The following is a 17,412-nucleotide window of genomic DNA, read 5'->3' on the forward strand; positions in this document are numbered from 1 at the left end:
TACTTGAGAATGATCAGTTTCAGAGGGCAGTACATTTAATTTGTAAGACATACAGAGAAATGGAAGTAGTTCTTGAGGTTTCCAAAGATGGTGGTGATGGCTGGCACCTACAGAAGGTTTCCCCTAAAATTCAAATAGCAGCTTCAGAAAGGAGATTTTTGTTGGGACTGGGCAGGGAGATAAAAGAGTGAAATTTCTCTTTGCTGTCCCCTTAATGATCCCAAAACGCTCAAGCTCCCCCATGACTGCCATTTGCATAGCAAAAAAAAAGTGCATATTAATTGCATTCACACAATTAATTTCACACATCTAGTTTGCACTGGGCCTTTGTCCTTCTGCATGCACAAAGGATATTTGAAACTGACACAAGTCATTGACACAGATGGCCAAAACAAACATTCCCATTATGAGATGGCTTCTTTCCCATCCCATGCAAAGAAAGTTTACATCTTTCTTTCATGACGAGTTTTGATGTTATTGGGGGCGTGAGGTGTAGGAAGGGGAGGCTCCTTCAAAACAAGCAACTCCCCACTGAAGTGGTATGATCCCATGAGGAGACTCTCTATCACATCCTGTAATCATGTGAATCAGCTACTAGTCTCTTTTATTGACACCTGATTTGACCTCCCTGCCCTGGTCCAAGCCATAGCAAAATGCACTGAACTGCCCAAGTCAAACTGTGGCAGGGGGCCAGGGCTACCACTATTGCAGAGAAATGGACAGGAGACAGAACAGCTACGTATCTGCTGGACAGAGATTTATTTTTCCTCTATTAGATAAAGCAGAATAATAGAAATGCAGAACTTCCTATTCTTTGACCTCTGTACTTGCAAGTGATTTAACATGTTGAAATTTCATGCTACCCTTAATAATTACTAAAAGAAACATGAAATATAACTCTTGATTTCTGATAACACAATTCTCTGAAAGCAGTTTAAATGTGATTCTTTAGACAATAAAACATAAAAATATACACAGTGGACCCATCATGCCTTCAAGGGCCAACATATCCCTGGTTACAGTGATTCACACCATTAGGAAAAGACACTCTAGCCCTTAGATACAAATATAGGTACCAATCTAGCAAAAGAGCTTCATTTTATATTTCCCTCTATCTGACCTGGGTTTTTTTAAAAAAATCTGTCCTGATTTGATTTGGACAGAGAGAAAAAAGAGACAAGTGATAATAAATAGCCATACTTTCAACACTAACATCTCAGCTGAGTAGGTAGAAAAATAAGTCCTTTCCATATCTCCCATTTTTCAGAAATATTTGGATACTATAAATGTAGAACAGAAGATATGTTTTGCATAAACAATTAGAAAAATGTCTCAGCAAATTTGCTCCTATGTTCTACTTGCTTGGATTGGAAAAAATGCACTGAATGGGGGGATAAATTCTGACAGCTAAAATCAATATTATCTTTGCTCAGAGTATTTCCTAGTCTTCTGCTCTTCCTATTTATTTTGACAGACGATAACATTGGGAAAATGATAATGGGTTGGATCTATAGGTTTCCTACATCTGACAGACGGAGACTGCCTCCAAAAGGAGTCCTTCCATTGGAGGAAAGAAATATTTGGATCCAACCCAATTATACTTAGCAATTATAGAATGTTTTAGAAGGTGCTATATAAAGTGCTTCAAATATAATCTTGCTGTAATCCTTACTATATCCCTGCAAGGTAGCTCAGTATTGTTATCCCCATTTACAGATAGAGAACTGAGATAGAGAACTCAGGCAAGAGTGCCTTATCTAAGGTCAACTACTGAGTTTGTGGCAGAGGTGAGATTTGAATTGGGGACTTCTTGATTCATAGCTCACAAACCAATCTTTATATATTTACTACATTTGTATACCGGCCAATAGCCAAAGTTCCCTGGGTGGTTCACAAAAGTTAAGCACCTTAGACAGCTATCTGAGAGGGGTTAGGATGGGGTAGCTGGCACATCCACTCTGGAGGCCCAATTTACCCCTGTGGAAGCTCCATGGGGTACAAATCTACTGCTGCCAGCATTCTACCGGCAGTAGACAGTGGTAGGCCTTGAAGTGGTGTGTTCCAGCAGCAGCTTTGGATCCAGTGGATCCAAAGCCCCTCTACTCCCCCATGAGACTCCATGATCAAACTCCTTCACCTACACCAGCTTTAAGCTTGCACAGGTGTTTTCCCTCCTATTGATTTCAATGGAAAGGAAAATAAAGAGAGAACCATCGGGAGAAAAACCGGCAGGAGACTGCCCTTCCCACCATTTGCCCTGGCCACTTGTATGCCAACAGGGCTCTGGATGCCATGGTATCTCTGTGGCAAATCTCCCCTTCTGCTCCCCTTTGAGTTGCTCTGCCTGTCCCTTAGCCACTGTGCTACACCAGCTCTCACCAACTCCAAAGAACACTAAGAAGTATTTTGTTACTCCATTAATTTTAATTAGAACAAATACGCTAAAGATAGTAGCACTAAGTCAATTGATACCATGTTTTTTAATGCTGGAAAATAATATTTTGGTTATTTTTCACCTTTTGCCAAAGCAAAGTTTCTCAAATGAATGTCATGCTCTGATTACTGAACAAATTAATGAGATATATTCACAAGGATGACAATCTACTAAAAAAATCTATTTATCTTTTCTTCAACTAAGCCTGGCCAAGGATGGGTGGGTGGGAGAAAAATCACACTGTTTGCCAATCAAGTCCCAAGTCCGAGCCCAAATTCATGAAGTAACCTCTGCAGCCAATCCATTACACTGTTAGAAGCAAAGGATATAGGCACTCACTTTCAAAATGGTCTGTATTGTAAGATGCCCAAGATAGACTCTTGACAAAAGGACAGATCAGAGATAGAGGTTATTTGTAAAGTGCCTTGAAGTTAGTCATTTGTATATAAACAATGTTAGTACAAGGGAAAATAGAAAAAGGTTGGATTTAACAAAATAGAAAAGGCAGGAATTAACAAATGCATTCTAAAATTGTCTCTAGCTGTACAAAAAGGCACAGCTATGTCATGATTCAGAGACCATTCACAACTGGTGGTTTGGGAAGACTGACATGAGTTGGGACTATGGATGACAGCAAATGATTGCTCAGGAAAGAATACAGTAGACTGGACACTTGTGTATCAAGAAATTTTCACCATTATGAACAAGGTGCATTTTGTTTAAGGCTGCCAGGCAGTAGTGAGCAACTTCTGATCATGTCATTTATCACAACAAAATATTCAGTTCACTTGGGTTTTTAATGGCTCAAACCTTAACAGCAAGCAACAGCCTCTTACAATTTCAAAGTCACATGATAAAAAAAAATCAGCTGCTTTGTGGTTATAAATTAAATGAGAAATACAGTCTACTGTAATGGCAGAATTCTATTTGGGAGCTAATTGATAGAAACCTCTACATGATTACAAGCACCAGGTTTCCAGTTTCCACTGAGTTTTATAGATCATTTTAAGCAGCGTGCTTTTGGAGCTCAGTGCTTCTTGATTTTCTCAGAGGACCTGTGTCTTGACTTCAGCATGTGAGCACAGATTGTTACACTAACAGGGAAGTAATGAAGATGTTGTCTTAAAAGTATTTTTTGTAAAGATTAGGTAAATCAAAATAAAGCTCAGAAGGACTAATGGTGAGTATTAATTAACAAACTCAATGTAATTTGCTGGAAGCATTCCAGTTTTCCCAGTTCTCTGAACAGTACCATACATCCAACCATCATCAATTGGTTGCACATTAATGATGTAGTCACCATCTCTGAAGGAAACTTCATCTTCATCTTGGGCACTATAGTCATACATAGCTCTGTATGTCCTCTGTTAAGAGAAAAGTGGAGAAAAGTCCATTAGGTATGATCTGCAGGTAGGCAGGTTCAAGAATGGCTGATTCACCAGTCTCCACAAACTCAGAGTGGGAAATATCCAACGCTGCTGCTCCACTTATGCCATTGACATAGCACGATCACAAGTGAAGTCTAGCACAACACCAACAGTGTTCGCAATGAGTTTGCCCAGAAAACCCGTCGTGCCAGCAAATCCTATGGTGCTGTGTTAGAGGTCACATGCACTAGCTCTATGTTAATTGCATAAGCAGAGTGGCAGCATTGGATACTGCCCATTGGATCCACAATGAAACCTTTTACAGCACCAACAATACTGGTTATATAGGTCAGCAAATTTTTAGTTTCCAAAGAATGCTTCTTTGTGGAACAATAAGGCAGCAGTGAGCTAAAGATAGAATTCTAAGTGAAAAGTCCTGAACGTCACAACCCCTTTAAAATATTGCTTGTCATTTGCTTGTGGCCACAAGGCAAACTAATTTAACCACATACAGGCAAGGAAGACAGTGGTATGAACTGACACTTAGCACACAAGATACTATACCAATTATATGCCACAATATTCTAAAATAGAATCAAGGATATGCAATATATACAATATTGTTTCACAAGGAGGACATAGACCCTTTTTCTGGCATTAATTGCATATAATCACACATCGTATTATATAATACACACACGTGCGTGTGTGTGTGCACGTGCGCGCATATGTGCACACGCAAGGCATGTACAAATGTGAGACAGGGATTCCTCAAAATTATAGTTGAAAATGGGACATGGTCACATTTGTTAACTAAACTTAATCAGAAAAGATTTTAAAACATTTCCATACACAAGTACAATTTACTAAACATGTTTTTGCCAATACAAATACACCAGAATTATCCAGCCAAGTACTACTATTATATATTGTTTTCAGAAAATGCTTGCAACATTGAATTATTTCCAGAAAACCTTTAACAAAAGGTCTGGAGATCACAATAAGGTTATGGATTTACTCCATGTCATTAAAATGGTTTTTGATATATCTTCATAAACCAGTTTTTTTATTGTTTTATGAATTGTATTTAAATTTACTTAAATCCATCATTTATTATCAAGTAAAAAAACAAACCAAGAATGCCAATTTCTAGCCATAGGACAGAAACATTGTTAGACATTTGTTACTGCATTTCATCATACTGGGGAACAGCGACTCAGTTCAAACTTTTAGAGGCGTATCATGGCCTTAATGTTGCCGAGAAACAAAACCCACAGACATTTTACACATACTTATATAATAAGGCTGTCAGAATAAATCTCCATCATCATTCAACTGACATTTCGTTTCTAATTACCGCTACACACAGTAGCTTGGGTTATGTAATTAGAGATTTACACTCCTTTAAAGTCTTAAATATGGTCCTTTAATTTTTTTAAACAAATTGTTTGTCAGTAGAATTAAATAAATTGAGAGAACAAGAAACAGTGCAAAGGAACTTGTTCCCCTCCCAGCTGGCATGGCTGGGGGCGGGGGGGCAGAATGTGCGAGCAGTAAGGGAAGACGAGGAGGTGACGTGCTGGTGAGCATGAGGATGCACACTTGCAGTGTCATTGGGGCCGAGGCCTTCAAATCTGGCTTTGTCCCATACGCTGCTTCTTTCCCTTTTCGGCTCCCACCCACCCTTCCCCCAAGTACTGCAGGTTTATGTGGTCGCTCCCTTTGGGAAGGCTGAGTAGGATTTTTTATCTGATCACAGTTTGGTACAGGATTTTTTTTCGCCTACTCCACACTGGGTTTCGTTTGGTGATAGTGGTGAGGGCCTGGCTAAATAAGTTGACTGGAAATGGCAGGGATGTGTGGGAATATACAGTTAAACAGGATTTGGTGGCCACTCAGAGGCACCTCTATGGTGATTGGCAAGTATGGAGGCCTGTCGCTCAGGAGCTGTGTGGTCCAGGACCCAGAATACAGTTTGCCTTTGGGACCAACCTGCCTCATCTACCCAGAGTTGTGAGGCACCAGGTGGAAATGGCTCAAGGAGACCACCCCTTACACACTAGAGGAAGGGGCTGGCCAGATACCACTTCTCAACCAAGCAGACTGGCTCACCTTACATGGTGGGCTAGTTGCCTACAGGTCCACTTAGTTACATTCCTGCACTTGCACATGCAGATCCTGGGCGGGAAGAATTTCCTGGTTTAAATAAAGAGGCCCTAGTTCACCCGAGCTCTGGTGGCTGTGTCGTTATTTCCTCTGTTCCCTTCTCCGCCTGCAAAGGAGGGCTTACAACTGCAACAGATTTGTGCACACTAGGAATTATCCTAATTGCCACCAGGAATTATCCTGTACAAGCACCACTGAAATGAATTTATTTCAATGAGGCTCATGCAGGAACATTTTGTGATGGATTGCAACTTAAAAATATGTGGTATCCCATCAAAACTCTGAAAGCCAGATCACGAGATCTGATAGTTTACTTGCTTTTCCTTATCCCTACCTCTGGAACTTCCTTCCCCGGGAGATCTGCTAGTATTTAGGAATAAAGTTAAAAGTCTTCTTTTTAATCAGGCTTTTGAGCCCACCTAAGTATTTGGCTGCTGTGAGTTTTATTGTTTGTTATTGTCTACTATATTTGCTTTATTTAATGCAGGCTGGACAACTTCCAGAGGTCCAGGGGCCATTTTCACCACCACCAACACCCTGGACCCCTGACATGAGCTGGTCTATGGGGCACCTGGGGAAAGAAGACACTGAAATTGCCAGTTTGCCATCGAAATTCAGTGTCAAAACCGCTTTCCAAGCTAAATTTGACCCTTTGGCCAAAGTGCCAAATTTAGCTTGCAAACAACAGGAGTGCCACAATGGGAAGCAGTGGGATGTGCTCACTCCTAATTTAGTGTCACTCTGATCTCCTTAGGGAAGAACAGGATATAAATATTTTTAACCAAATGAACATTGTACAGTGGTGCCTACTGCTGATGCTTGGCAGTAACTTTGCACCTGATTCTTTTGCTTTCTTGATTTAAAAACAAAACCCACATGACTTCCTTCATTCAGTACCTTCAGTGCCTCTTTCATTCTAGATTTAGTCCATGTGGAAATGTGTACAGTAAGTTTTTAAATGCTGGTTCTATGCTTATTTCTAAAAAAAAAGGAACTGCATTTACAGAACTGCATTACCACAAAAAGAATGAATCATTCAACTTAATACTCACCAAGCTAGCTGAATGCGGCTGTGAATGCATTGATCTCATAGATGACACACTAGTCTGGTGCATGTAACCATATCCTTGGGACTGACTTTGCTGATATGCCCCAGGAAGCACAGGGGCTGTGTGATAAAAGAAACACAATGGCATTACTACTTCAAGAGAATATGCCATGGTCATTCCTTGGGTGACATGGTAGTTTGATCTCCTAATTAGAAAATCTGAATTGGTTACATCCATAGGAATTGGAGTAAGTAGAAAAAAACATCTGTATACACTAACAAGTTTGTCTTAGGTAGACAAAGTAACTTTTAAAAAGGGGGTGCTTTACAAAAGGCAATTCCACAAGCGCACACATCAAACCTAGTAGATGCAAGGAAACGTGCAAATTAGTCAGGATTATATTGCTATCCTGTAAGTGAACAGTAGAAAATGACTATAGCACAAAATAACCTTAAGTTTAAAAAACAAAACAAGAGAACATTCAGCAAGATCAAGGGTTTGAAGTGAAATGAAAGCATCCTATAGTTAAGGTGCATATCAGCCATGTAGTACTGTTGTACAATCTTCATTCAATCTTTGTGTTCTCTGAAACAATATTTGTTTGCCATAGCTTCATTTTTAAAAAATCTCCTAATCTATGGTTAATAACGATTGTTAGAAATATGCACAACCACAAATACTCATTTTGAAAAGCTCCAGTAATGCCCAATTCAAATATGAAAATTAAAATAGATTTCCTTGACCCTTCCCCCACACATCACCCTTTCTACACCTCACTGATCAAATATTCAGGCAGACCACTGGGGTGTATTCACCCCACCCCACTCAAACAGTAGTAGTGTACTTCAGCAGTGAAGGACTTTACTTCTGTGCTCTCCGCAACGCTAGCTCATTGGAGAACAAACTATTCCCTTTGGGGTTCTTCTGAAATAGAAATGTATGCACTACCAACATGATAAATTTTAACAACAAAACGCACAGAGATACAAGTTGATATCCCTTAAGCCAAAACCAGATTTATTGACCAGGGATACGAGGTACAACAAACGCTCTCCAAAACCTCTGAAACAAAACAGGGCATATGCTCTAGTGTTCTTTAGAGATGGGTTATACATTATGGGGGCATAAGAATGCCACCAATAATGACAGCCCTGGGCCTAGATGTCCCCATCACCTGAAGTAAGACCTAGGCGGACCTTCTTCAACAGGTGTAGGCATCCAGGTGCCTTCCATAAGTTTTGGACCACAACTCCCATGAGCCCCAGCCAGCATAACAAATGATCAGAGATTCTGGGAGTTGTAATCCAAGACATCTGGAGGGCACTAGGTTGCCTAGCCCCATTCCACAGGATGCAGTGTCATCAAGTTGTGAACTTCCTTCCCTCCCTAGTCATTGACTGTCAGTCATGGATGGGGAAACTCACAATGTGGCAATGCTGTATCATGTGGAAAGCACTACTCAAGATATCAGGATTTTCTACATGAGGCTGTTAATCCGGTGTATCTACTTTGTTTTGTTGCAGAATTGAGCTCTGAGCACTACACAAACAGTGTTTCCTTTCCTGCTTTTCCACTACATAACCTCTGGGTGGCACTGTGGTATAGTGGAATAGCACAAATACACAACTGAAAAAGTGTTTTCTTTTGCTTTCAGAAACAATACTGCATTTTCTGTTCTAAAAAAAACTAGTTGGAAGTGATCTTTCAAAAGAGAAGTGAAACTGGAGGGTCACGATGTCATCTAATGAACCCGTAAACAACTGAGTGTAGAGAATGATGAGCACACAATAAATGCCTTGTGTAGAAAAGCTCACTATTACAGACAGCAGGTAGAGTTGCCACAGGGATGCCATTTTCAGTAGCACCCCAGCAGCCTGAATTACATGAAACCTGGGTCTTAGTGAGTAACTGATAGGCTTGAATTAATAGGAGTCCCTTGTCTTCTTTTCATTACTCCAGACACCCCAATTTAATCTTGTCATACAGATACTATTCTGTGTAGTTGTTGTTGTTGTTGTTTAAGGGTTCCCAGGCAGTCTCCCATGCAGACACTGACCAGAACAAGTTACTGTGTCATGTGCCTTCAGAGTAATACAGAGTCAACTGATAGCATGAAATATGAAATAAAAGAAGCTAAAAGGTAGTTCAGCACATCCAAGGAGCAGCCTGTGAGTTTCTGATGTAGTAGAAAAGGGGCAATCTAGCAATATATATTTTTCTGGAGAAGCCAAATGAGGGTGAAACTTAAGCAAACAGCCTACAGACAAATCAGATAGGACTGCATTATTCCTTGTTGTTGTTGTTTAAAAAAGGATGTTTGAAAAATCACTAGTCTTCCCTGTTTTCCCAAGACATAATTATTTATCACATAAACCCTTTAAATTGTCTGAGCTTCTTCCATACAGTGAAACCGTCACCATTTATGTGAATAAATGACATAACCATTACAAATTACTGTGTTTTCCACATTGGTGAATAAGCAAACAATAACAAAAAGACTGCTGTATCATAAAAAGTTCTAATCCATTAAGTATAATTAAAAAGTGGTTTGGTTTTAATTACCTACTCAACTAGAAAATCTGATGCAATCTTAACTTTGCTTTCACTACTTGTTCTTTTACTATGCCTCTCAATAGGATATGTGCTGAAATGAACCATGGAGTATATATAATATAATTGTGTAACTGTTGCGAAATCTTGAAGGCTGGAAAATAATGATTCAGACAAAGATCTTTTGATCTTTCAAACCATTTGTAAAATGTACCGATATTAGAACTGACTATACAAGCAGCTAGCACCTCTGAAAGTCCTTTAAGAGTCTGCATGGGGCAATTTCTGCTCCTTTTTATGTAAAAGTACACACAGTTGAGGTGTGTTGCTTACCAACCCCTGGTCCTGATGGTAATGGGTATACACACACGATGCATCGTACATGGGATCATAACACAATCTCTTCCTTAATTATTATGAGGATTTCTCCAGATGCACAAGTACTAACATTTTAAAAATGCTTCGGTGTAGCATGGATCCACTAGCCTTGATAGGGCTTCTCCACACAAGGCTAAAATCCTGCACCCTTACTGGGGCTTCTGCTTCTGGATTCCTTGCAGGATTAAGATTGCCTCCTTTACACGTGGTTTTTTCTGAGGGGTTTCTTTCTGGGCAAATTCTATATGTTTTATTATGCAGCCACTAGATGGCACTGTGGTATAGCTGCAATACAGGGGGATTCCTAGGGGTACACGAAAGCCACTTACCTGGTCTCACAGCTTGCTTCGCGGTGGGGGGGAGGCGCTTCGCTGCTCCCACCGAAGTTCAGGCCGGGGGGGGGAGGCTTCCCTCCTCACCCGGCCGAAATTCAGGCCGGGGGGGAGGCTTCCCGCCTTTCCCAGCCGAAATTCAGGCCGGGGAGGAGGCGCCTCGCCTTGCCCGGCCGCGAAATAAAAAGTAAAAAAAAAAAAAACCAAAGCCCCCGTGATAGGCTTGTTGTTGTTCAGTCGTTCAGTCGTGTCCGACTTTTCGTGACCCCATGGACCATAGCACGCCAGGCCTTCCTGTCCTGTCCGTGACAGTAGCCTATCACAGTAGCCTATTAACGTAGCCTATCATGGCTAGACCTGCAAAGTCAGCCGTGAAAGGCTACGTTAATCGTCATGTAGCCTATCACGGGGGCGTTGGTTTTATTTACTTTTATTGGAATGGCGGTGGTGGCAGCCGGTCGAAAGACCGGCTGCCGCCTCTGCCCCTGTCGAAGACCTGACGAACCGCCGCTGGGACCCGCCGCCGGGAGGGACATTCGGGAAAGGTAAGTCCCGTCCCGGGGGCGGTGCGGGGGACTGGGGGGTGTGCAGAGAATTTCTCCCCGAAACTACTTCAGGGGGCCGAACACGTTGGCACTTGGCCCCCCGAAGTTTCGGGGAGAAATTCTCCCCCATCCCTAGGGATTCCAGAAATTCACAAGAAATGTATCATGCTTCAAAGTGTGATAAAATCTCATATCACATTTTCCTCACTGAGAAAAACACTGCTATAATGGCCAGAAAGCATGGGAGGGGCCCTGGAGGTTGATGTTGTCATGTAAAGAACCCGCAAAAAAACATGAGTGATCAATCATGAGTGAACAATAAAAACCTTGTAGAAATGCCCACAGTGATGGAAGACCACTCAGGCAGTGAAATGTAATTGGGATTCCCAGTCTGTGAGTAGAGGGCAACTCAGTCCTTTCCATGCCCAGGCCCCAAAAGGACTGGGGGGGAAAGGCTTTGGCCCAATTCAGTTCCTCCCAGCCACGCTCTCACCTACTGGACAGAGGTTCAGACAACTGGTGCAGAGCTAGGATTGATTTTTCTTCTCCCGATGCTTCCTGGTGAACTGTCATAGAAGGACTGTTCAGTCATTAAGTCATGTCCGACTCTTCGTGACCCCATGGACCATAGCACACCAAGCCTTCCTGTCCTCCGCTCTCTCCCGGAGTGTGCTCAAGTTCATATACATTGCATCGGTGATGCTATCTAGCCATCTCATCCTCTGCCGTCCCCTTCTCCTTTTGCCTTCAATCTTTCCCAGCATCAGGTTCTTTTCCAGGGAGTTTTCTCTTCACATTAGGTGGCCAAAATATTTGAGCTTCAGCTTCAGTATCTGTCCTTCCAATGACCAGTCAGGGTTGATTTCCTTTAGGATGGACTGATTTGACCTCCTTGCAGTCCGGGGGACTCATAAGAGTCTTCTCCAGCACCACAGTTCGAAAGCATCGATTCCTCGGCGCTCAGCCTTCCTTATAGTCCAGCTCTCACAGCCATACGTTGCTACTGGGAAAACCATAGCTTTGATTATACGAACCTTTGTCGGCAAGGTGATAGCACCTTTCTATTCTTCAAATCTCTCTTCCCATGTAGTACTTCTATCCTTTCTGTATTAGCCTTTAACGTAGCCATGCTAGCTGGGAAGGATGGGATTTGCAGTGCAACACATCTGGAGAGCACCAGGTTGGGGAAGGCTGTTTTAGCAGGTACATTACTTAGGCTGTAATCATACATCCACTCTCATGGATGTACACCCTATTGAACACAATAGCGCATGTACAGGATTGTGCTGTTTGTGTTACGGTGCTGGGAATCTGATATGGAAGCACTGGAGGGAAAAGAAGGTTTGGAGAGTTGTGTTGTCGTTTCTTAAAAAAGAGATTTGGTTCTCCATGTATCTTCGACTATTCACCAGAGTGCACATGGGAGGGGAGGGGAGTCCATTGCTTTGCTCTTTTTTTCTCCCATCATCCCCTTGATAGCTCATCTCTCTTATCTTTTCAGAAGGTTGCTTTTTGTGTGTCTTTCATTTGCAGAGTGCATAACTGTGGGTGCTTTATGAATACTATATTGCCATACTGTATGGAAATAATATGTTTCTTTTTAGAAATCAGATTTGCATCTGCGAATACAAAAGTCTGTGACATACGTATTAAGAAATATGATAGAGAATTTTGTGTCTGAGATGGATTTCCTCAAATTGGGTTCTTTGCAACTGCAAAAGATAGGACTTTGGCTAGATCATACCCTATTTTATTTTTCCTTGAATCCCAGCCTGTGCCAACAATGAAAGTAAGATACAGCTACAGAGAAAGGTATTTGACACTTTGCAGACATGTACTAATTAGAAAACTCGTTATGGAAGCGGAGGTTCTTTTTTTCAGACTAACACATTTATTTTAATATGATTTTCACTATAGAAAATACATAGTTTGTCATTAGAGGGTCTGAACTTGGCAAACTTCAGTAATTCAAACAGTAAAAATATTCATTCCAAATAAGAAACACACAGCTGTCAGATGCTAATTAGAGTACTAACGTTATTCAGTTTTAAGACTAAAACCTGAGATGACAAGGAATAGTTTAAGTGGCCTGGAAATAGAGTCAAGCAGAACAGAAGATTGCAATGTATATTTTATGGACGTATTTAAGTATAATACAAAACCCACTTTAAAAGCGCAGACACAACAACAAGCACACTTAGTTATTAATGCTCCATGTGTATTAATCTACAGAAATGGCTTGAGATTCAGTCTGGAACACCTGCATGCTGATCCTGTGAGTTGGGACTCTCACTCTACTAATACATACCAGTGATCCAATGAAAGCATGAAATAAACACAGGGAAGTCTGAACAATCAGTCCCAATCTACAATTTACACAGGTTATGTTAACAATTTAAGAATCTAACTGTCCACTGTATCCAAAATCAAACCTTTTACAGCAACATCAATACTGGTTATATAGGTCAGCAAACTCTTACTTTGCAAATAATGCTTCTTTGTGGAACAATATGACAACCAACACTGAACTAAAGATATTCTAAGCGAAAATCATTCTAAGTGAAAAGCCCTGAATGTCATTACCTCGTTAAAAATATTGCTTGTCATTTTCTTGGTGGCCACAAGGCAAACTAAAATATCCACATACAGGGAAGAAAGACAGTGATATGCACTGACACTTAGAAAACACACTACATACTATACCAATTACATGTCACAATATTCTAAAATAGAATCAAGAATGCGCAATATATACAATATATCACGACAAGGACTTAGACCCTTTTTCAGGCATTAATTGCATATTAATCACACATCGTATTATATAATATAACCACACACGCGCGCGCGCATGTATGAGGCAGAGATTTCCCAAAATTATCATTGAAAATGTGAAATGGTTACAAACTTAATCAGAAAAGATTTAAAAACATTCCGATTAGCAACTACAATTAACTGAACTTGTTTTTGCCAATACAAATGCAGCAGAAGTATTTAGCCAAATACTACTATGATATATAGTTTTGAAAAAATGCTTACAATGGGCACTATCCTCTGTGTCATTCCATTGGAGCAAATGATGTTGAGCTTGCAGAAACTAGATTCTGAACTACGCACAAGAGAAGAAACCAACTAAACTTACACTTGTGCAAATGGTTGTGCATTATGGTTGTGCATAACCCTTGTGTGCAACCCTATGCGCAAGCATAGTGGGCAAGCACTTGCACAATGGAAAACTTCAGCAGAACTCCACTATCGCTATTTGAGTGTGCAAAATGACACTACTAGATATTGCCCAGAATTTTCATTATTCATGGAAATAATGAAACGCTATCACTACTGTTATGCTACTGACATAGTGATAGTGTAACTGACGTCTAACGCAACACTGGAAAAACCACTGCACTAGCATATGGCATTGTACTAGAGTTGCTTACACTAGCACTACATCAGTTGAGTAAATGGAACAGCAGTGCTAGATGCTGCCCTTTGTATAGAACATAAACTTATAATTTAAAAGATCTGGAGCCCTGCAATTGTAATACAATAAAAAAGACAGCAAATAATTCACATTTTATTCACATTTGTATCTCTGAAGTACTATTATGGCCAAATCTGCTTTGAGCATCTGGCAATAAAGGAGGGCACACACTAAATACAGCTGAATTATAAGCAGGACTCAGAATATGCTGCAGTTCTACGGGTGTGCATAAACTTTTATGGAAATGTTTATGCTGGCTGGGGAATGCCAGGAATTCTAGGATTTTTTTCTGTCTAAACATGCATAGGATTGCATCCTAAAATGTTTCAAATGAAAATAAACAAGCAAACGCAGAAGGTCACAGTGGATGTCGAATTTAGCTTCCTGAGAGTCTCAGTTTTCTTTTTAGTTAAAGTGATTTTCTACTCCTTATGGCTTAAAAATACGCATGGAAGCATGTGGAAAACACCTGCTGAAAGCTGAGTATCCAGAGAGATGGATGAAGATTTTCAGTGATTGGGGGCAGGTCTTCAGTGTCTTTGCTTCTTTCAGTGAATAGCAAAGGAGAAATTATAGAAATCGGAATGAAAGTTTTGCAAAATAAGAGCAATTATGCAAATTCTCCCAATTTGCATAATCCATATTGCCCACACAATTCAGCTTCACTTCGCACTGAATTTTAGTTTTATTTTTAGTGCAGAGAATGTACATGCCAAACCACAGCCTGCAGTATAGGACACAGGTAAGGACACTTTCTTACAGAGGGTTTTTTTCAACCATGGTCATTCATGCTTTGGTGACTTCTCATCTTGGCTACATTAACTGCTCTCCATGGGATTACCTGCTACAGTCTAGAAGTTCCAGCTAGTGCAAAATACAGGTACCCACTTATTGTTATGGGCTGGGTGTAGAACCGCATAACATATATTTTGAATAAGTTGTATTGGCTGCCGGTGTGCTTTTACGTTCAATACAAAGTAGTGTTTCCCCTTTTTAAAGCCCTATTAGTTTAGGACCTGCATGCCTTATGGGGTGCCGCCTTCTCCTATATGAGCCTCCTCTGTTATTAAAATGCCCCTTTGACAGGCATTTGGTACCAGGGCTAGCCCTGCCACTAGGCTGAGTGAGGGTGCTGCCTCAGGCAGCAGATTTGGGATATCATGAAAGGTCAGGAAATACTTACTGAATTTGTTACTCTTGTATTTTCACTGCCAGGGATGGGAGAGGTGTTTGTGGGATTTTATTTTATTTTATTTTTGCCTCATGATCCAAAATTACTTGGCTTGCCTTTGGATACACATTGCACATTGACCTAGATGGTAGGGGGTGCCATTTTCTGTTCCACCTCAGGCAGCAAAGTATTTTGGGATGGCGCTGTTTGATGCTTTTGACATTTTGGGCTCTGTTACATAAGAATAATGGTATTTTATTATTCTGTATAGACTCTCAATATTTTATTATAGCTGTTATTATACAGAGCTTTTGTGCATCCCTATGGAAAAACAGTACTTACACACACACACACACACAGAGCAAGACTGAGAGAGACAGAGAGACTGAGAGAGAGAGACTGAGAGACAAAGACAGAGAGAGAGAATATATGTGCATATACATCAGCTGTAGGACTGAGCACTATAAATGCTGTGCTCCTATGACATCACAGCTTCTATTGCTATGCTGGTGTCCTAAGTCAACTAGGATATTACATATTTCCAGTGTTACAGTATAACAACGTCACATGAAAAAAAACATCATGTTCTGGACAATTTCAAATTCAGTTGATCAAAACTATAAAAAATCACAAGCAGGTTAAAAGCAGAGCCAACATCAGGCAGTGCGAGTCTCTACATTCTCATCAGACATACTAACCTCTGCCTCCTTGCACTGTCTCTGTTCCGATAAGCTGATACCTGGGACAAAGGCAATTAACAGACTGGCCTCCTCCACACCCAGTTAAAACCAAACATTAGAAAATGATTTACGCTCCATACACCACACACCTGCATAACTGAAAATCAGAAGTGGTTGAACTTATATGAAGCAAACGAAGTTTTAATTTAAGAACTATACTTGAGACCACCAAGACTTGTCAATCATATATGGAGACAGCATGCAAAAATCTTGCTGAATGTCTCATGAGCTCTCTGACATTAGAAAAACTACTTCCTCTCACACAGCTGTTTGTTTACTGGGCAAACAAGGATTGCTGAGTTAACTCTGAGATGTGCAAGGAAAAGAACACACTGTGACTGTTAATCAGAAGGAAACAGTGGACATCTATGAGTACCTCCTTCATTAGATGGCCTTGTTACCTCACTGGAATAAGAAAATATAGAACCATCTGACTTGTCATCTCCAACGTCAGAAGTACTGGTAGAATGTAAATGTTGTTTACTGTAACGTCTTGCTTTTTCTACAATGGGAAAGACAATACTGCAGTAAATACTTATAAAGGTTTTTTTTAGGGGCTTTCTGGCACCAGGTGAAGACTTTTTTTATTTTCCTAGGCATTTTAAGTCTTTTAGTTCTGTTGTTTTAAATCTGTCACCGTATTTTAAATGTTTGCATTGCTGCTAGGCTTTAGCTTGGTTTTTGCTCTAATTTTATACTGTACTTCTAAAATGTTATAATGTATCTTATGTAGTATTTTATGCTTTCAATTGTTGTGAACCGCCCAGAGAACTTCAGTTACTGGACAGCATGGAAATGTAATTAATTAATTAATTAATTAAATTTTAAAATAGGATATAGGACAGTCCTCACAGTAACTTCCCTTTCAAGCATCATCTTGTGCAAAAGAAAGAAACTGGAATGCATGTTGTTGTTGTTCAGTCGTTCAGTCGTGTCTGACTCTTCGTGACCCCATGGACCATAGCACGCCAGGCCTTCCTGTCCTGCGCTCTCTCCCGGAGCGTGCTCAAGTTCATATTCATTGCATCCGTGATGCTATCTAGCCATCTCATCCTCTGCCGTCCCCTTCTCCTTTTGCCTTCAGTCTTTCCCAGCATCAGGGTCTTTTCTAAGGAGTTTTCTCTTCGCATTAGGTGGCCAAAATATTGGAGCTTCAGCTTCAGGATCTGTCCTTCCAATGAGCACTCAGGGTTGATTTC

General features: G+C 40.6%; 1 protein-coding gene across 2 annotated transcripts in view; it reads right to left on the minus strand.

Annotated features, from left to right (window-relative positions):
* Nucleotides 1–2,411: 2,411 nt before the first annotated feature.
* NEBL (nebulette) overlaps nucleotides 2,412–17,412 on the minus strand; it is a 273,576-nt gene continuing 258,575 nt past the window's right edge. The window contains exons 24-26 of one of the 2 annotated variants that reach the window (XM_084860476.1): nucleotides 16,590–16,738; nucleotides 7,020–7,135; nucleotides 2,412–3,798 (exon numbers count right to left, since the gene is read on the minus strand). In XM_084860476.1, coding sequence (XP_084716602.1) covers nucleotides 3,622–3,798; nucleotides 7,020–7,135; nucleotides 16,590–16,738 — 442 coding nt within the window. In that variant the 3' untranslated portion in view covers nucleotides 2,412–3,621. The remainder of the gene's footprint in view (nucleotides 3,799–7,019; nucleotides 7,136–16,589; nucleotides 16,739–17,412) is intronic. The other variant, XM_084860475.1, reaches the window with a different exon arrangement.

Source organism: Heloderma suspectum, chromosome 5 (genome assembly GCF_057233095.1).
Source record: "Heloderma suspectum isolate Gila_16-S chromosome 5, 16-S_ref, whole genome shotgun sequence".
NCBI classification, from domain to species: domain Eukaryota; kingdom Metazoa; phylum Chordata; class Lepidosauria; order Squamata; family Helodermatidae; genus Heloderma; species Heloderma suspectum.